This window comes from Palaemon carinicauda, chromosome 8, assembly GCF_036898095.1.
Source record: "Palaemon carinicauda isolate YSFRI2023 chromosome 8, ASM3689809v2, whole genome shotgun sequence".
In the NCBI taxonomy this organism is placed as follows: domain Eukaryota; kingdom Metazoa; phylum Arthropoda; class Malacostraca; order Decapoda; family Palaemonidae; genus Palaemon; species Palaemon carinicauda.
In genome coordinates, this window is record NC_090732.1 from 42103315 (window position 1) to 42125327 (window position 22013).

A 22013-nucleotide genomic window follows, 5' to 3' on the forward strand; every position below is an offset into this window, starting at 1 on the left:
CGACAAACAGATCTTGTAAGTCATATAGGGTCAGGAAACAGCCCTTAAAGTAAAGTAAAATAAAGTAAGAAAACTGAACATGTGAAGAAAGACGTACAGACCCTAATCAGTAGATTAACAATATTTCATTAATGTTTTTCTGATTTGATAATTTCTTTAAAAATCTATTTAATTGGTCTTCTAACCCTTAGGCAGAGTTTTCTTGCTCGAGGGTACACTCAGATACACTATTCTATCTTATTTCTCTCTTTTTTTCATAATTTTTATATGAAAGATTTATTTCAATGTTCTTACTGTTTCTGAAATATTTTATTTTAATTGTTACTTACTTCTCTTGTATTTTATTTTCCTTATTTTCTTTCCTCACTGGGCTATTTTTCATGTTGGAGCCCTTGGGCTTGTAGCATCCTGCCTTTCCAACTATGGTTGTAGCTTAGCAATTGATAATAATAATAGGTAGTAGGTTGGCCTGGGCGCCAGCCACCCGTTGAGATACTACAGCTAGAGAATTATGGGGTCCTTTGACTGGCCCGACACTATTACATTGGATCCTTCTCTCTGGTTACGGTTCATTATCCCTTTGCCTACACACGCACACACACATACACACCGAATAGTCTAGCATATTCTTACATATTCTCCTCTGTCTTCATACACCTGACAACACTGAGATTACCAAACAATTCTTCTCTCAAGGGGTTAACTACTGCACTGTAATTGTTCAGTGACCACTTTCTTCTTGGTAAGGGTAGAAGAGACTCTTTAGCTATGGTAAGCAGCTTTTCTAGAAGGACACTCCAAAATCAAACCATTGTTCTCCAGTCTTAGGTAGTGCCATAACCTCTGTACCATGGTCTTCCACTGTCTTGGGTTAGAGATCTCTTGCTTGAGGGTACACTTAGGCATACTATACTATCTTATTTATATTCATCTTGTTATTTTGAAGTTTTCATAGTTTATATAGGAGATATTTATTTTGATGTTACTGTTCTTAAAGTATTTCATTTTTTCTTGTTTCCTTTCCTCACTGGGCTATTTTCCCTGTTGAAGCCCCTGGGCTTATAGCATTCTGCTTTTCCATCTAGGGCTGTAGCTTAGCAATTAATAATAATAAGCAAAAAAATTGATAGTAATTATAGTAATAATAATAATAATAATAATAATAATAATAATAATAATAATAATAATAATAATAATAATAATAATAATAATAATAATAATAATAATTAAGGGGAAGGTTGCCTGATGTGCCCTATCCAATGCCTTCTATCAAAGGCATCCTCTTCCAAAAAAACTCTTCTCTCCATATCATTCATCACCTTATCTCACCATCCAATTCTCTGCCCCGGCCCCCGCTCTATCTCCCTCCCCTTAAAAGGTTCCTCACAACCCCTCCTCACTCCCTCCCCACCATCCATCCTCAATACGTGCCCATACCATCTCAGTCATGACACTCTTATTAGCACTGTAAGCTAATATTTACCACACCTGCCATTTTTCTTATTTTATCATTTTCCAATCTTTCAAACACTGATATTACCATAAACCACTTTAGCATTCTCATCTGTTCTCTCAAGATTTGCTTCCTCTCTTCATCTTAGAGCCCACGTTTCTGTTCCACACACTAACACTGGTCTTATTTCTGTGCTATAGATCTTGACTTTTAGCTTGATTGGTATTTTCTTATCATTCTCTCAGGCTGGTTTTATCATATTCTCAACTTCAGCCTCTCATCCCTGTAGAAGACCCCAGGTGTCTAACTTGTTCCACCTTCTTTAAAAACAAGCTTCTACTTTCACATATGGGTATTCTCTCCCTACCTTCCTTACTGCTCATCATAGCTTCAGTATTATCCTCATTTACCCCTCTCCAAAGTCTCTTTCTACTCTACAACCCTTCACTGCAAGTCTTCCTCATTTTCAGTGGTAGACCTAATCACCAAATCATCTGCATACAACAACTCCCCACAACTTTTCATTTCTAATTTCTTCATTTAACACACCCAAGACCACCACAAATAAAAAAGGATTAATGCTGACCCCTGGTGTAATCTAACACTAACTTCAAAAGTTTCTGTTTCCCCAGCAGCTCTAATTACTTCTGTACTTGTTCTTTTGTACATCGTCTCTACCATTCTATCCAACTTCTCCAGGACTTTCTCCTTCCTTAAGCACCAAAACATCACTTCTCTTGGTATTCCATCACAAGCCTTTTCTAAATCAACAAAAGTACAGACAAGCCTCTGGTTTCTCTCTAGCCACTTTTCCTGTAGATGCCTTACTATAGAGATGGCATCCACAATCCCTCTCCCCCTTATGAATACATACTGTTGTTTCCCATTCTTTGCAATCTTTCTCAATCTCTCATCTAGTAACCTATTAAAAGACTTTAAAATCATGCACTGTTAATTTTAATTCTTGTTGTTTCTACAATCCATGACATCACCTTTCAGCTTAAAATATGTATACCATTACTCTTCTTTCAGTCTTTAGGCATTTCCTCTTCCCACATTGCTCTTAATAAATCCAGCATCAATTCTTCTCCCTCTGTAGCTAGTATCTTGTCCAGTTAGATTTGAAACTCTGATGGACCTGGTGCTTGATCTTCAATACCAATGGACTATAAAAGCAGCACCAAGATGAGGAAATGATATAAAGATAACACATTTGTTTGCAGCCATCATTTACTACAGGGCATATAGCTGTCTCCGTAGAATATAATTTGCTGTATGCTTCAATTCTTTATAAGTTCAACTAGTTAAAAAATTATACATTCTAGAGCTTTTGAAATAAAGGATACATTTGAAACAGGTCTATATGAACTTAATTCCTGATAACCAAGAGCAATTTTCAGAACCAATGTGACTATAGCCGCTTTCTCAGATTTACAAAACACACTCATCAATACTAGTATCTATTATTCTTACAATTATGTCAGCAAGACTGGAAAAGTTTCCTACTTTGGAAATTACCTAATTATATTTTATATTTTGTTTTTAAAGAATTCTGGAAATTAATTAGCCAGTTCTTGGTAGCTATACTACCCATTTGGTAGTTTTTTTTTTTTTTATTTCTCAATACACTATTTAGAAGACAATATAACTTATTCACATCTGTTGTTTCCTGGACCTTTTCCTTATATCATTCAATTTCTTTCCTCCCTAATAGGTAATTATATTGGTAATTCGTTTTTAACAGACTTCACTTTCTTTAAATATTTTTTCTCTAAAGTCTGTCTATCAAACTAAGGAGACCATCCTTTAGTTATAGTCTTTATCTTATTCAATTTTGCTCTCCCTATTATATATATTTATAAGGCAATCAACACATATAAAGTCAAATAAATTGGTTATCATTGCCACAGGGAACCATTTGTTTAACATTTATACAAATGACCAACCAGAGTTTCAGGATATATGAAGATTCATACAGTACATGTAGACGACCTATGCATTGTTATATAGTCACGATCCTTTGAAGAAATAGAGAGACTATCAAGAGCTTTATCATCTAAGTTTATTAAAAAAAATGGCACTTCAATGCAAAACCCAGGAAAACTGTGTGCATTCCAACTCAACAATCACGAAGCTAACCGGAAACTAAAGACCATATGGGAAAATAAAGAATTAGATACACACCAATAGAATTTTTTCGCGTTACGAAGTATAGCGAAAAATAATTGTCCTAACGACATGTAAGCAGATCTTAAGTGTCTCGTTACTTAAGTTCAGTTGTTATGTAGGCAGTGGCCAATGAGAATTTAGTGTTGGGTGAAACTTATTCGATGTTTGAAGAGGTATTTAGTAAGTGGTCACTTTCTAGCGCACGCTAGCCCGAGCAAGTCGAATTTATTAGCCAGGACGCCAGGCAGGGTCAAATACAGCTTCAGATGTGAATAGTGTTTTCACGCTAGCAATCAGAATGCTGAAACCGTTTCCAGAAGTGATGGACAATCTATTATCCGATTTCCAGCAGAATATTCAACAAGTATCCGCACCTCGTTAAAGTATGATGGAAAACCATTTGAATGAGCATCGCGTTATTTTGAGGAAACTGATACGAAAATGTTAGCATTAGATGCAATTGTTTATCAACTTGGAGGACAAGGAACATCTAAAACTGCTGCAGAAACGAGTTAGTACGCAAAGAGCAGCATCGCCGAAAGTGTCAAGCTAGTTAAAGATCGAGGGAAAGTGTGGATTCATATCAACTTTGATGGAAGAAGTCTAGAGCTCAATAAAGGCCGAGAGTTGACATTTTAGCCGGGAATGTATACCAAGAAAGACGTCGAAAAGATAAGTGAAAATATAGCTGTTTTTATTTTGTATACTTAGCAGTTGGTACAAGGAAATTGGAGCATTGTGTTTATTTTATTTTATTGTTTTTAATCGCCTGTTGGTTGTTGTTATTCACAATACATTGAATAGAATTAGATTGGGTCCGGTAAGATGAGCATTGACGCCTAAAAGGGCGATCACAAAATTCCATTTCAAAATCGTTACTGTGGTTGTTGGATTGGGTAACAATAGGTCAGAAAGGGACGAATCAGAATTTATTAAAAGAGAATGGGTGACACTGGTATCAGAAAAACTAAGAAATAATTCCTTTGACGGTGACCAAGAATGGAAATGGTAAGCAAAGGCTGGTTTTTTATTACAAACTTTTTAAGGATTTAATCAGTCTACAGTCTGCTTATCGCATAGAAATCTATTAAAACGTTGCCAATATCTTTCTCATTGGGGAAAAATTTAAAAAGTTTTTATAATGGATTATCTTTAGATATTTTTGAAAGCAGCTGTACATCTTTACTAAATTTCTTAAGTCTATTAGATATTGGAGATCTAAGGAAGTGAAAATTTGAAGTATTTTTAGATGATGGCATAGCTGCGGATGGTTGTTTTGAAGCCTCAAGATTTGGATTTATTTACAAGAGAGTATAACTGGTTTACAGACTCTAAATTATATTTTGAAAGGTTTACAGTGGACGAATACTGAAGGCAAATTTCGTAACTACAGTATTAGGATAAACTATGTCGTTAAAGACCTTGTTTAGATGCCAAGCCTTCTGAATTAACAAAAACGTTATTTTAACGAAAATCTTTTGGACATAATTGTCTGTTACATAATTTCCACGAAATTTGTCGTGAGAGGTATTGTTAAAATGAAAACGATAAAGTATTTCTGTATTTTTACATATTGAGCAAAGCTAGTTGAGAACTTAATGGGGAAATATCAGATGCTCTACTTGAGATCACGTTTTGACGCAGAAATTAATTTTTTATTTTGGTCGTTACTTTAACTATATACTTGCATCAGGCTTATTTAACCTATTACTTCATTGTTACGCCTAAGATGTAGGCAGTTTATCACTATATTGTGACGCCTAAAATGTAGGCAGTTTATCACTATATTGTGACGCCTAAGGTGTAGGCAGTTTATCACTATATTGTGACGCCTAAGGTGTAGGCAGTTTATCACTATATTGTGACGCCTAAGATGTAGGCAGTTTATCACTATATTGTGACGCCTCAGATGTACTGTAGCAGCTTAGCACTATATTGTGATGCCTCAGATGTGGGCAGTTTAGCACTATATTGTGACGCCTCAGATGTAGGCAGTTTAGCACTATATTGTGACGCCTCAGATGTAGGCAGTTTATCACTCTATTGTGACGCCTAAGATGTAGGCAGTTAATTACTATTTTGTGACGCATCAGATGTAGGCAATTTATCACATTGCGAAGCCTCGGATGTAGGCAATCTTATCAATATATTGCGACGCCTCATAGGAAATTTACCGCTATATTGCGACGCTTCAGACATAGGAAATTTACCACTATATTGTGACTCCTCAGATTTAAGTTATATTGTGACGCCTCTGGTGTTGGGAAATTTATATGTTGTGACACCTCAGTAGTAGGTTTGGAGTAGTTCTGATGTTTTTAGCGATGAATACAGCGCATTGTTTTTATTATGAAAAGTGGTTGGAAACTGGACAGCAAATGAATCTTTAAAATTAAACATGAAGGAGCAGGAGGCAGTCGACAGAATTATGTAAAGTACTTTGGCAATGTTTGAACGTTGTTCCAGATAAAAAAAAAAAAATCGATTTTAATGCAAGTAGGTAGCAAAAAGCCAGATTTGGAAATCATAGAAAACCAAAGAATTGAAACTTGTACTGAATACACTGTTCAGGTCATCAATGTATGTTAGCCCAGAAAGAGTACAAAAGAGCGGATTTTTTGAAGTGTTGTCAACTAACATGGATGAATGGTCAATTCTTGCTTACATTTTTCAGAGTTATGGACTCGTGAGAGTTATTCATTCTTTAGACTGTTTTTCTAATTTTAAAAATATGTTGAGGTTTTTAATCTCTAATATTGGTGTCCCGGTACAGAGGGAATTGATGCTTTAACTTGAGGTTTGGTGCTTTATACCAAAGGTTATTAATAAAATGGAGGTAAAAATTCTTAAGTAGAATATTCCAGAGTGAAAGTCCTCTCCATCTTGACTGTTGATATTAACGAGGGAAACTTTATTGTTAAACTTTGAGTGTTTACTCAAAGATAAAAAAAAAGATAAAAAAAAAAATGGGAAAAATTTTCGCTGAAATTTAACTTTGATATAGAAGGTAAAGGTTTTTGAAATTATAAGTATATATGTACGATGTTTTATTTTTGGAATCTACTTTCCAGGATCGTGAATGCAATGAAATGCCAGCAGTCGTCTTTAACGGTGGCATCTAATTTGGACAGGAAATTGGGGGACCTCAGTTGTCATGGGCATCTTCTATCATCGATGAATGACAGCACCGACAAGGCCTACCAACTTGTCTTTCAACAAAGAGAAACTTACAATAATGGTCACGAGCAAAGCGAAATGCCATTGTATGTTGCTTTATTTATGACGCTTTTATTAGATTCCGGTGCTTTAGTAATCTCCAGTGATCAAGCTATTTATGCCATAACGTGCATGCATGAAATGAGGGGTTACATAGATCCAACGGAAAATTCACTTGTTAAATCTTTGCAAGCACCTGTGAAACATTAAGCTGGTAGATCGGTGCATACAAAGGATCTTTTTGATAATATGGTGTTGCAGAATCCGTGCGGATTATATTTTCCTATATTGAAAAACTTTTTATTATTTTGATAGATCATTAAAGTTTTCGTATCTGAGATTTAGGGAATTAAGTTTATTGTAATTTGAAGATTTCTTAGTTGAACCAAAAAAAAAAAAAAAAGATATAATCACCAATACTGTGAAGTTTTTGATATCGGAAGTTGTCACAAATGCTTTTCCATATTTTATGTATTTTGCTTGATACAGAGGAAGCTGGAATGATTTTGTCCTTTGATCGATTTATCTTTAAGAAGTTTTTTAAAAGCTCCTGTAATGTAACCAAACAGAATTTTTTGTTAAAACTGTGGCTACAAGTTCAAACAGCGCAAACGATAACGTCAATGATAGGTGTCTTCATAGACATGAGTGTTGGTAGTCTGTTTCAAGTAAACATGTTTGTCAAAGGCTTCAAAAAGAGGTTAAATGTGTAAATCATTCAATCGGAACATTTATTTCTTTCTCTCCATTTCTTTCTTTCTCTCCCTTTCTTTGGTATTTTCTAGGGTCAACCGGCACGGTGCGCTATAATGCAATGTAATGTTTTAGTATGTTTATACCTGTAGAGAATGCGGAGTGAAGTGAGGACTAGAATTTTTTCGCGTTACGAAGTATAGCGAAAAATAATTGTCCTAACGACATGTAAGCAGATCTTAAGTGTCTCGTTACTTAAGTTCAGTTGTTATGTAGGCAGTGGCCAATGAGAATTTAGTGTTGGGTGAAACTTATTCGATGTTTGAAGAGGTATTTAGTAAGTGGTCACTTTCTAGCGCACGCTAGCCCGAGCAAGTCGAATTTATTATTAATATTATTATTATTATTTATTAGTAGTACAAGAGTGAGGTTCCACCACTCAAATTTGAGTTACTCTGCATTATTGCCGTGGATACACAGGTTTCCATAGTTTTTTCAAAACTTGAGATTTTGTTTTTTATCTATGGTTTTTCCTGGGCGGCAGAGGAGGCTTATATGTTAATTTGAAAGTGTTCATTTTGTTTTAAATATGCACTGCTATATCAGTACAGAAGTTTGTAGAAGTTATTAGAATATGTGATGTTACATCTATATTGTTTCAAAAGTATGATTCATTGAAAAAATAAACCTGGCGTCAACCGGCACGGTGCGCTATAATGTAGGGTCAACCGGCACGGTGCGCTATAATGCAATGTAATGTTTTAGTATGTTTATACCTGTAGAGAATGCGGAGTGAAGTGAGGACTATCCAGTATATCTAGGCATCACTCTTGACAGAGCTTAGCTTTAAAGAACAAACAGAAAAACTAAAGAAAAAACTATCAACAAGAAACAACCTCATTAACAAATTGGTGCTATTATAGTATGCTATCTACCGCCGATTTTGCTATCTACCACCCCTTTCTGAAATTTTGGAATTAGTTTATTATTTTGTTTATGAGACCCCAATTAACACTACTTTATAATTAGCTGGGAAATCACCTAATACACTCACTGATTGGTTTAATGTGTCTGGAAGTGTGTAGTGTGGTGGTTTCAATTGGAAAGTTCTGAGAAAAGGCGACGATGTATTTCCTGCTTTCTTGAATGATGCAAGATATGTTTACAAGCAGTAGTAGAATAAAATTTTGATTGAATATTTTTCATAGATTATTTTCTTTCAGTTTTGTAATATTTGATTTTTCATTTGATTAACTTGTAACATTGTTGTATGATGAGCTTTGAATAATTTGTGAAAAAAGTTTCCCTACAAACTGCTTATAATTATGCACCCATGTTGTCCAGCCAATAAATATTATTAAACTATCATTAAAGTCCAATGAGGATAACATACTGGTGGTAAGTAATCTGTTTGATAATCCTCATCAAACGGGAGGATTAATATTGACGGTAGATAACATACTTTGTGGTAGATACCATGCTATAATAGAAATTCGACGGTAGATAGCATACTATAATAGAAATTCGACGGTAGATAGCATACTATAATAGCACCAACAAATTATTTAACATCAGCTGGGCAGCAGATCCAAAAATCCTTAAGAAAACAGCTCTAGCAGTCTGCTATTCTACTCCAGAATATTGTTCACCAGTGTGATTAAGATTGTGCCAGACAAAGAAAGTGAATCCAGAGCTAAATAAGCCTGTCGAACAATCACTGTCACATTAAAGGCAACACCTCTCCCGTCTCTTTATAGACTGGCCGGTATTGCACCACTTAAAATTTGAAGAGATGCTATTATCAAAAATGAAAGGGTCAAACAGATGAATGATCCAAGGCATCCACTTTATGTACAACAAGCAACAAGACAGCAACTAAAATCAAAGAAAAGCTTCATGGCTGTGGAGGATCCTGAACATCTAGACCATGTTGCCTACAGATTGATGAAATGGAGGGAGAGTGACTGTAATTCAACCAATGAAGCACTACCTGACCCTACCAAACACCTAACTTATGGAGCGTCCCGTAACAGAAAGGAGGGGACCACCTAAAATAGAGCAAGATCCAAGGTTGGGAAAACAGGAGAGACTTCAAAAGTGGGGATATGTCACCAATGCTGATTGTCCCTGTGTGAATCGCCCCAGATCAAGGACCACATCCTACGCTGCTGCTCACTAGGACCTGCATATTCTGATGTAGATCTACAGGAAGCAAATGGCAAAGGCATCCATTGGATATACGAGTGGTGTGATAAGAAATGACGATTGTTTGGTATGGTGCTTGTTCGCTTCCACTGTCCTTTCTAGACATACAAGCTGTCCATCAGATAGAGGAGATATAGTGGAATAGTAGCTAAATACTGTATCAACTTTTCTTTATTCTGAGGTCATAAAGTTGTCCTTTTACTGTAATTTTTAAATGGAAGATTGATGGAAATATTATTTTTCTATTTCAAGGCCAAAAAACCCATGGTTCAAAGATATCAGTAATGCAACCTTCAGATAACATTCATCTTACTAAAAGGCTTTTCAATTTATCAAAAGATGAAGTGTCTAAGGAGTATGGCTGGTGTATCTCGAGTAGATAGGGTTAGGAACGAAGTGGTGAGAGTGAGAACGGGTGTAAGAAATGAGTTAGCAGCTAGAGTGGATATGAATGTGTTGAGGTGGTTTGGCCATGTTGAGAGAATGGAAAATGGCTGTCTGCTAAAGAAGGTGATGAATGCAAGAGTTGATGGGAGAAGTACAAGAGGAAGCCAAGGTTTGGGAGGATGGATGGAGTGAAGGAAGCTCTGGGTGATAGGAGGATAGATGTGAGAGAGGCAAGAGTGTGTGCTAGAAATAGGAATGAATGGCGAGCGATTGTGACGCAGTTCCAGTAGGCCCTGCTGCTTCCTCTGATGCCTTAGATGACCGCGGAGGTAGCAGCAGTAGGGGATTCAGCATTATGAAGCTTCATCTGTGGTGGATAATGTGGGAGGGTGGGCTGTGGCACCCTAGCAGTACCAGCTGAACTCGGTTGAGTCCCTTGTTAGGCTGGGAGGAACGTAGAAAGTAGAGGTCCCCTTTTATTGTTTTGTTTCATTTGTTGATATCGGCTACGCCCCAAAATTGGGGGAAGTGCCTTGGTATATGTATGTATGTAAAAGCCATATTTTTAAACTGAACAGTATACAGTAGTACTGTATTCTAAAAGGCATACATGTAGACAGTACTTACTGTGAATAAGCTTTTAAATCAGAGAAATTATATTGCAAGAATAAAATTTGTAATATACATTACTGTTATATCATTATTACAGTAAAGTTCAGTGTTGTTTATGTATTACAGTATTTGTATACCATAAAAAAACTACAGTACCCACAGTATATTCAAGTGTTTATACAGTACCATAAAAGCAAAATTGAGTTTAACATTCATAGTTTAGTGTCAATATTAATTATGGAACTCATTCATGGGAGGTGTTTGAACGTAATTCCCATGGATATGGATGACCAAATTTTGTTCCAAGAACGGACTGAATCTTTTAATCTCCAGGAAACCTTAAAACATTGTACATACAAATTACCTGTACTTGTAAATAACAAGCAAACATTATAATCCTTCTTGAGAGTATTTTCCAAATAATTTAATATGAATAATATAATTTCCATTTCACAGCAAAGGGTCAGATCAATTAAAATCAGCTTTATACAAATAAGATTTATTGCAAGTCAGACATACTTACAATGCATACTATAATAATAATAATAATAATCCAATTATTTTCCCATTCTCAATATTATCTAAATCATACAAATAGAAGATAAAAAATCTTCCTATTTCTAACAACTACATATTCACCTTGCTTTTTCTATAAAATACATAACAGCAATTAGGATAAAAATTAATGGAGGTAAATTCTTCATGCACAAATAACACTTTGCAGGATAATACAGTAAAACAAATGGCTGGAAACTACTCATTTCCAATTAAGGCAACTTTTATCCACTCAAAAAGTAACCAACCCCTTTACATTTACCTCTCAATGATTGGAAAGAAACTTTTATTTCAGTATATAAATTAATTGCCTAAGAATCATTAGATCAAATAATTTGAGTTGCTTTAAAACTAAATTTTGCTCCATCATGTGCCTCTCAATGTCGTCATACTAGTCTTTAACCTATGTTAACCCCCAAGAATCATTAAACTTTAAAGAACAAAAGCATACTTACTTTTCCCCTGGGATACTTTAATGGAAGAACTCCAAAAATTTCAACAGCAGTTTCAACATTGCATTTACCTCTCACACATTATTTTCTTTTAAGTAAAGACACCTGTTCTATATTTTGTCTACGTCAACATTAAACTTTTGTGCAGAGAAAACACCATTATGAAATTAAAAGAAAAAAAGGATCTTATATACAGATATATATTTCAAGTAGCTAAAGATAACAGCACTTGTAAAAACATTAAATTTTTTTCAAGTAATTTATATTTTTCCAAATTATACATACCTGAATCCTTTAATAGTAGTATGATCTCATCGAAGCTGGAACTGTTGATAGAATTTATAACAAGGTGATGATAGTTACTGCCAATGTGGCAGGTAAGCCTCTCCCATCCAAAGGTCCATCGAGCAGCCACTTTGACCTCAACCTAGGACTTACAGGATGGTTGTCAGATGGAAACACTCTTGTGACTGCTGTTTCTATCAGCATCCACACATAGTACTTCTGCTTGGGCATGAGACTCCAATACTTCCTGACTAATCATGATCTCCAGATTGTGGCAAAAGAAAAGATGTTTATCTTGATCCTGAAGCAACTACCTCAGAGACAGAATCAGCCTGTCATCCAGGTATCTCAGAAGATGAACACCGTTGGCGTGTGTCCAAGCTGAGATGAGATGAGTATGGACAATGATGAAAACTTGGAGAGTGAGAGTTAATCCGAAGCACAGGACTTTGAATTGGTACACTACTCCCCCTGAGGATGAAGCAGAGATACTTCCTGTAGGACAGGTGAATGGGATCTGGATGTATACATCTTTCAGATCTACAAAAAGCATGAAGTCGTTCCTCCTGATGATGGATTTTATAGTGATCGCCATCTCCAGGAAGAATGATGGAAAAGCGTAGACATCGAAATTGTCCCATGGGTATTGGAAGTGTCAGCTAGCATATTCCTCTTGCCTGGAATGACTCTCGCTGACAGCTCTACTGTATGGTTTAATGCCTAAGTCTGCACCTGCTTCACCAACTCACATAGAAGCTAGGAAACAGTACCTCCAAGATTGTTGATGTACACCACTCAAGTCATGTTCCTCAACATTTGAACACTTGTGTGGCCCATCAGACACGGTGAAACTTGCAATGCTAAGAGTACTGCTTTTCTTCTCCAAACTAGCAGCACGAAGCGGTCTGGTTCCTCAGGTATGTCACATCCCACCTTAGAAGCATCTGTGAACGGCAGCATTTCAAGATGAGGGCACTGGAGTGGATCCCTTGATGAGGTTCTTGACGTTAAGCCACAAGGCTAGATTGTCATGTGCCATCTGTTCCACCAGAACAAGACGATGATGGGTGTTTCTGGTTATTGACCAGTGATGTTTCAGACACTATTGATTGTGGAGATGCCCATTAGCAACATGGTTCTCCAACAATGTCTTCAAGAAGTCATTGCCATTGTCAAGTCAGACGTTCTTAGTCAATGAGAAAAGGCTGTGCTACCTCCCAGAGTCAGTTTACATGACTTTTTGATGAACTCTCACTATTGCAGTTTCTATTAATATACCAAGGTAGTCCACTTTCTGCTTGGCCATGAGGCTGGACTTTTCCCGAGTAAATATGGTCCCCAGATTGTGGCAAAAGAAAAAAAAGAAGTTTGTCTTGATCCTGTAGCAACTACCTCAGAGAGGCAAGAATCAGCCAGTCATCCAGGTCTCTCAGATGACGACCGTCATTGGCGTGTGCCCAAGCAGAGATAAGTGTGAACGCTGGTGAAAACTTGGAGTATGAGAGTCGATCTGTAGCATAGGACTTTGAATTGGTTCAATACTTCCCTGAGGACAAAGCATAGGTACTTACTGAAAGACAGCTAAATGGAATTTAGAATTACGCATTCTTTAGATCTACAGAAAGTACGAAGCCGTTCCTCCTGATGATGGATTTTACGCTGTTTGCCGTCCCCATCCCCTTGTGAATGAACAATAAAAAACTGAAGAACCGTCCTGTAGGACTTTTTACACGTTCTTTTTTAACATCTTCACCTCTACCCTGAGGGCAAGGGCTTTCCTGGAACTTGGCTGGTGAGTTGAATATCATTGGTATCAGAGTGAGGGGAGGATGAGAGTCAATGACGCAAGGTGGTATCCATCCTGGAGTACTTCCACTGACCAGCTATTGGCTCCATGGTACTGCCCATCTCAGCGTTCTCTTTGTTTTCTCCTGATACCTGTCCTGGACTTGCCAGAAGGGGAACGAAAGGCTGTAGCACTGTCCACAACTTTTCTAAAAAGTTGAAGGGATGTACATGGCCCTGGAAATCGCTAGCAATGTCAATATCTTCAGAGATGATTTGAATGGAGCGGCAGTTGTCAATGTTCTATTGGCTACCTTTGAATTGGTTGGTCCTATAAAAGTAACTGCTCGATGGATGAGGGAGTTTTGGCTTGTCTTCCTCCACTGTTGTGTCAACGTCTTGTAGTGGGAATAGGGCTGTATCCTTCAACAACAAAAACAAAGAATTCCTTAACACAAGGGCCTTTAGCTGATCTACCAGCTTCGTGAAGTGAGGAGCTACTGCATCAACACCTAGAGAATTAATTTTGCAGACTTGTTTGCAAATTGATGAGCCAAGGTGATTGTCTTGCCACACGACAGGATTAAGTATCTTAACTAATACTTTTTCTCAGAATTTGCCAAGTCCTGGGAAGTAAAGAAGTAGGCAACAGCTCTGACAAGTGGTCTATCTACGAAGTCATCTGGAGATTTAGAATGTTAGTAGCTTCCATGGCAGTGGACTCAATACGCTAAAAATGTAGTTTCCTTTGTCTTGAGTATTTTCACAAGGGATCCTGGTATCAATGATGTTACTGATGTCACAATGTAAGAGAGAGGTCTGGATTCTCAGGAATATAGAATGATCATTGTCGAGAAGGTGAAGAAGGACGGATTTTTTTTCTATTGGCTTGAGAACTGCGAATTTCTCGGACCAGAGATATGATAATTTACACTATTTAGAATCCCTAGTGCTAACTCTGATCAAGGTAGCTTCAAACTTTCAGGGGAGCCAAAGCACTGATCAGTAAATGTCATACTGACTTTGATAGGGGTCAAAGTTGACTCCCAAAGGTCACTGAAATCTCAGAGGAGACCCAATATCTTCACGAATGTAGACTTTGTCTCAAGATTCTCCATCTCCACAGGTGGGAGACCAGAGTCGGGTAATGAAGGGTTGATATAGTCCTGAGACTTCTCTCTCCCGAGAGTGGAGATCATCACGTGTTCTGTAGGTGATGTTTACTCAGGTTTTGGACTTAAAATGGAACAGGGACGGTAACTCAAAGTGGTGGGTATGAAAGCCAGGTCTGACTCCTCAGAGGCTGGGGCGGCGTCCTTTGCTTTTTCATCTGTCTTGGATAATGAAGTATTACATGCTTGTACCACTGAAGGATGAACACAAGAACAAGGAGTCAAATGCCGCACTGGTACGCCTTGGACAGTCTATTGGTGAAGGTTGCTTTGCCTTGGTGTGTCCTGATGAAACTTGTCCAACGAAAAAATCTGGCCGATGCCCAACTAGCTGGTAAAGACCTTTAACATGGTAACTTTGTACAAAGGATCATTGCTAATGGATTGTGTATATGTTGGGAGCGTACGTGTGGAGACCTGTCTCATGGGGATCGTGTGCATGGAGGTGATTATATATGTGAAAGTGATCGTGCCAGTGGAGGTAATTGTGCATGTGACTCTTGCAGACCCCTTCTCTGTTCACGTAGATCATCCGAAGTACAGCGTTACATTCCCTCTGCTGGGCTGTCAACCTTGATGAAGGATGAGGATGAGGACAGCGGACTTTGTCCTGACAGACAGTGTGTGGGCTTATTCCTGCACGAGGATGAATACTGGAAGCAGGAGCATAAGCACCAGTACCTCATACCACCTCACCTTCCCCTGGGGTTGCTATGGTGTATAGCACTACATTTCTAGTAAGTGCATGAATGGAGGTTGAGAAAAGACTCATGAGTCTGATGATTGGTTGTCGTCTTCATCTTTGGAGAAGGTAGTACAATATTAGATGGCTGATGAACAGGTCAAAGATACAGGGCTGAGGGGAAGGAGGTCATATACATCTTTTTCCCTTGCCAGAAGTGGAAGTCGAGAATTTTCTGGCAACGAACCACAGGGGGAGAGGATCAAAGATCTTCTACAGCAGAAAAGGACTCTTTCTGGTCCTTCCACAGGCGGAATAGCATCTGCTACTACTTTTTACAAGTTCTCCACAGATGGAATGCCATTGAAGCCTCAGGGGAGACACAATTTTCTCAGGTCTAAATTCTTGCAAATGTTATCATCAGTTGTCACAAAAGCGCCCAAACTTTGAGGCAGCGGCAAGCTTCATTAGGGGAAGGTTGCTACCTCCCCTTGAAGCATACTGTACCCAAGGGCAAATTGGGGACTAATCTCTAGAGGAAGCCAACAAAGGAGCAGCAGATTGAGTACTGCAAAGTGAGAGGCACGAGCTAAAAAGCTTATTTATCAAAAGCTTAGGTGTAGGAGCCTCTGAAGCCATAATCTCTCTTAGACTTCTTCCCCCTTTGACCATACTCAGACCACTGCAAAGGAGACCACGACTTAATTTGTCACAGAGGGATGACTGCGAGCATTCATGCACCTTGCATAAAGATACACAAAATGTGGATCCACAGCCTACTACAATTGCCGCCAAGCTTGCCAAGGCAGACCCACATGACTGCAAATAGATAATGCAGTAAAATCCTTAAATCAGATAGTTAAGAGGCAGAGAGTATGTCAGTACTACTCGGCAGCTGAAGCTAAAAGTAGCTGATCAGTGAACGGTAGGGTGAGTGGGGCTTAAGCAGCAACTACCATCAACACCTTATAAATCTTAACAAATGGATTCCAGGTTTGCTGAAATCCTACTTCTATTAAAGGATGATGGTTTACATTCATGCATGAACAAATATAACTGAAAATGTACTCACAATTCAAAACATCATAAGTTTATCAAATAACTTAATTAGTTGTTAATTTTTTGTAGTAGTAAATTTGAGATGTAAAATAATGCAATGGAGTCTGTTTCTTTCTTCTAGCAATATAAAGGTATAACAAATAAAAAATATATGCTGAAGACATAAAGTACCTTAATCTTTAGAGGTATAGGAAATAAAATAATGAAATTTTGAAAGGTTAATTGAGATCACTGTTTTGATTTTTTCAATTTCCGCAATTTGGAGAATTATTGTGGAGAAAATACAATAACGTATTTCTGAAGACAGCAGGGATAATGTATTGATATCTACTAATGTGTAAAGCCCTCTCAAAAGCCTTTCTCCTGCTCCCACCAGGATGGCCCCGTCTCCCTATTTCCTGATAAAACAAACAAGGACTATCGCGTAATTTCTATTGACCAGTAACTTACTGGAATAACTGGATTTTGTATGTGTGCAATCCTTACTCCTCTCAAGATAAATTTGTTATGTGGGTAACACTCCAAAAAATAACTACACGTTGGTGATTTAATATTCAAACTACAAAACTCAAATAACTGAATGAAAAGTGTTATTGCCAGTCCTATAAGCATCAAGTATTTAAACAAATTTTTATCAACAATAAATATTTTGACTCTGTCATCTGGCTAAATCATAGAATAATATCAAATACTGTAGCCAGTTTTTATTAATCTTTACTTGATGAAATATTGTTGGCAAAGATAATTGATGCATCAAGATCTACAAAAGTTCTGCATAGATAAAATATATAATTTTCAGAATTCATTTTTCTATTTACAGAAACAAGGAATATATATTAAACTTAATTCAATGACTGCTTACACTACAATTACTACCTAGATTTGTATGTTTACTGAAACTGTCAAAATGTAAAGCAAACTTGACACGCTAAAGTATTTGATTAATTCAACTTCAAACAAAAGCAAATGTATAGAGAACTAATAAAAGTACATCACTTGACTACTGGCATCAATGGGTCCAAATCCTGGTATTATGTAAATGTCTGAAGCAATATTATTACAGATACATAATTTCAGTTGCCTTACAAGGCAGTACCAGAACTCACATTTTCTAGGTTTAATTTTGATATGTTCCTCTCTTGAAATTCTAGACTTTGAAAGTAGTCCTACAACCCAAAAAAAAAATTAGACAAGAGTGAGGAGCTTGAAATTTTACATGATAGACAATAAAGAATTATTTCAAGCTAGTAAAAATAATATAAGAAACTTTGAGCCTATGAACATCTAAATAGATATTCAGTGTCATTGGGTAAAATAACATGACATCCTGTAATTACACTGCATTTATAACCAAGACACTTGAAATCCAGAATCTGATAACCTGCAGAATGATGTACTGTACTACACAACTTTACTTCAAGTTTTAGCACAACATATTTCAAATAACACTACTTTACATACTTGTATATGATCTAATTCAGTTCAATACCAAAAGACAATAAGTTTCAGTTGGCACAATGACGTTAAGATTGAGCATAGTTATTGTTGGAATAATGGTGGAAGTTACAAAGGTGGTACAAAGGCTAACAAGAAGAAATGTAAACATGTCGCCTACAAACGATGAGCATGAAAACCATGGAAATGTATATTCTGGTGGAGTACAGACAGGACAAGACAAAATGAAATAGGCTTACATTAATAGTCAAGGTATAAATGAGAGTTATTGAGAATTTAGATACTAAAGCATAACTTTCTTAAATAGCGAGACCTGAATAAAAAAAATTGGGAGAGGATATTAGATTAATGACGAAAGTCCCATAGTTAGATGGTGTAATGGAAGGAACATACTGTACTTAAATGGGCATGAATGAACAGACCAAAATTGGTTTTGAGGATATAATAGGAATATACAAATTTGGAAAGAAAACCAATAATGGAGAAAAAAACCCACTAGAATTATGACCATGCCAAAGATTAATATGCTAAATAGAGTGTATGAAGTCTACAGAGAATTAAAAACATATAGAGTAGAGAATACGACAGAACAATTTCATGAAGATTAGCGTAGATGGCATGATACTGAGGGGCCTGCACTGTTATACCAGGCAAGGTAAGCTCTACACCGTTTAAGTATCATGTGCTGAGTTTATAATGAAGGAAAGGATGAAGGGAAAATTACAGTGCGATTGAAAAAAAAAAAAAAACTTATTTTCTGAAAAATGGCATCATAAAGGAGTACGTAATTGTAGTGAAAAAGTAGTTGGAATAAAATTCTGAGAGCAGACATTCAAAGAACAAAGAATATAGTTTGAACATCAAAACGGGTGAGTAACATAAAAGATAAAAACGGGCAAAATACACAAGATAAAAAGGATGGAATTCAAGCAGAAATAAGGGAAATAATGGATGCAGTAAATAATCTACTGAATGAAGAAAATTAATATGATTTTGATTTGGAGGATGTTGAAATTACAACGATCAACAGAGAATAGCATATTTGAAGAGAATATGATAGCCCATGATGAAAATAACAGAAAAACCAAAGACAAAAATTACAAACAACTTGCTAAAACTTTGGCTTGCTATCAGTGTAATCAACAACTGAGGCAATAAATACAGAGAGGATACATGAGAAGTACCATATAAAAAAGGAAGATATTATTCAAGATATTTGTAAATCTTGAGAGGCATTTGTCATGGTATTAAGACAAGTAATTGGACGGGGTATTATGAAAATACAATAGGCATATCACCTGAAGGCCTCATTAAGCCAGCCGACACTACAACATGATGCATGATCTAGAAAGAAGCCTTTAAGAGAGGAAGCTACTCAAGAGTACAGAAAGGGAAGGTCATAGGAACTACATAAAGATGACTTAGTTATCAGTAAAATTTGGGAATTAAGATTTTAAAAATGTTTTAAAAATGGAAAATTAAGAATGAACACGAGAGGAATAAATAGAATTATAAGTATAAATCAAACTGAGTTGATCAGAGAGGAAGCAATGGTAAAGTTATTTGGGAAAAGCATAGATTTATTATCAAGAACTGAAAGATAAAGGGATAGTATTTAAAGAAATGCTTAGGATTACAAAATATAATTGGAGCAAAGAATTCTTGATGTCTGAAATGTAAAAAGCAACTAACAGGAAAAGAGGAAGAGGACCTTATTGTAAACGGCAGGTTATAGAAGAGGTAAAGCAATTACATTACCTTGGGGGGACAATTGTTTTGTGAATCTGTTTCTAAAAGAGTAATAAGAAAGACGAGTAACAGATTGGAAAACCTGATAGATTACAAAATAACTGGCGAAGAAGAGCACTCCACTAGAGAACAGGCACATGAACAATTACTGTACAAAGAAACTGCTCTAAAATAATCTATGATATTGATGAAATTGGGTCTAAAGTTTCCTTGACACCATGTAACTACAAAATCTTTTTGTGTGGTTTAACAATGACTTTCTTTAGTAAAATATAAAAAACATCATGTAATAGTTAATATATTTCTAAAATATCCATTAGTCTCTTTCCTTTTCTTATCAGATTTGGATAAATTATTTCTTTCTACTACCTTATTGGAAGAATTGCAGCTGGATTTATTACAGTCAAACACACCTTAGGGTAAAGTAAGTTCTTATTCAATGAATTCAAAATCCACCATCCTTAAAATTACCAACTTTTATCATTATTACAAATGTTGCTGGCTATAGCTTGGATGAAATATATTGCACTGTTAAAGCATCCTCCTGTTTTCTTCAATGTTTCTTTTAGCAGTCTTTATATTGTAATTCGTTCCTCATGCTCCCAAACTTATATGGTATTTTTACATATTTGACATTTCAGCTGCACTTTCAAAATCAATCAAATGTGCTAACTGTACGATTTGATTACTGTACATTGTCCTTTCACAGACAACTTCATTAGCTGAATATTTTCATAAATAAGTACTGTTTTCATAGCTTTGGGTTCTTCAAATGCCCTTCCAGACATTAAAAGAAACCCTGCTCTTCGCACATGATAAACCTCTTCTCTTAGTCATAAAACTTGCCTTTACATTCTACCAAAATCTAGAAACAACTTGCTTCATGCCACATCACCTATCATACTTTCAAAGCTATGCCAGTTGTTTCTGTAGTAAACAATGAAGGAAAGGTCATTTGTGATAAATGGTTATTCCTAGAAAATAAAAAAATTGTTTACAAAAATTCAATATCAATCAACCCTAAGCAAATTTTAAAAGTGTAAAATCTTCAATCTCTTTTCCTTCTTTTATCTCTGTCCTCTCTTCCACGATCATCTCCATCTGGATTTCTCTTGGTAGCCTTTTTAGCTTCTGACAGAAGTCCAATAACACCAAACAAGTCATCATCATCTTTCTCATCACCAACTCCTGATCGCTGAAACTCTACTGGACCAGAGCGACTTGCACTTGTATCTGCACCTGAAAAACCTCTGTCAGGTACAAACCGAGCAGTAGACAAAAGTTGATCAAGATCGGCAGCATATTCACTTTCAGCATTTCTTGTTGGTCTATAAATGTTAGAGTTGATGTTGCTACCCTGTTGCCAAGGCCTGTCATATACATTATAGGCTTCATCATCACCAAATCCAGAATCCATCCCACGAGACTGATTGAATAACCTCTGATCAAACTGGGCCTCTCCGCCACCTGCTGTCTTTTGAGGTAAACCAAGAGCAATCTGTTCTGTGACATCACGCTCACGGTTAGCCAATTTACCACGTCTTTCTGCCGAGGAATTTGCAATGGCATTCTCACGCTTCCGGTCCCTGAAAAAACGAAAAGAAAAAGTGTTGAAAATTCAATAGAAGTCATATGAGTATTAAATTAAATTAGAAGTCATATTAGTATTAAACTAACAAACAATATCCATACAACATCAGTTCAGTATTCTTATGTGAATGACAAAAAAAATCCCCCAAATAAACAAAATTACAAAGAAGCTAGTGAAAGTATAAGATTTATCACCTTGCACGATCCAAGCGTAATTTTTCTCTTTCTTTTTCTGCATCATCAGCTCCTGCTGTTGTTGGCCGCAGTCCTGCATGTTCTTCTCTTGCTTTCTTAGCAAGTACCTTGAGTGATTCCTCTTTTCTAACTTTTTCTTTCTGAGCCATCTTCTTTTCTAATTGTGCTCTCATTTCCACCTGTAAGATCATCAGAATGAATCTCCATGCTTCAAAATATTTCTGTATTTATCATGTGAATATGTTGAATAAAATCTGTTTTTTACCGAAAAAAGCAGACTAAAGAAAAAACATACAAAC

General features: G+C 36.5%; 2 protein-coding genes across 2 annotated transcripts in view; both read right to left on the reverse strand.

Annotated features, from left to right (window-relative positions):
* roh (reduction of Rh1) overlaps positions 1–12622 on the reverse strand; it is a 33504-nt gene extending 20882 nt beyond the window's left edge. Inside the window, exon 1 of the mRNA XM_068378021.1 lies at positions 12342–12622. Coding sequence (XP_068234122.1) covers positions 12342–12622 — 281 coding nt within the window. The remainder of the gene's footprint in view (positions 1–12341) is intronic.
* Bx42 (Puff-specific protein Bx42) overlaps positions 11219–22013 on the reverse strand; it is a 57745-nt gene continuing 46950 nt past the window's right edge. Inside the window, exons 8-9 of the mRNA XM_068378604.1 lie at positions 21715–21893; positions 11219–21515 (exon numbers count right to left, since the gene is read on the reverse strand). Of these exons, the coding sequence (XP_068234705.1) occupies positions 20978–21515; positions 21715–21893 (717 nt within the window). The 3' untranslated portion in view covers positions 11219–20977. The remainder of the gene's footprint in view (positions 21516–21714; positions 21894–22013) is intronic.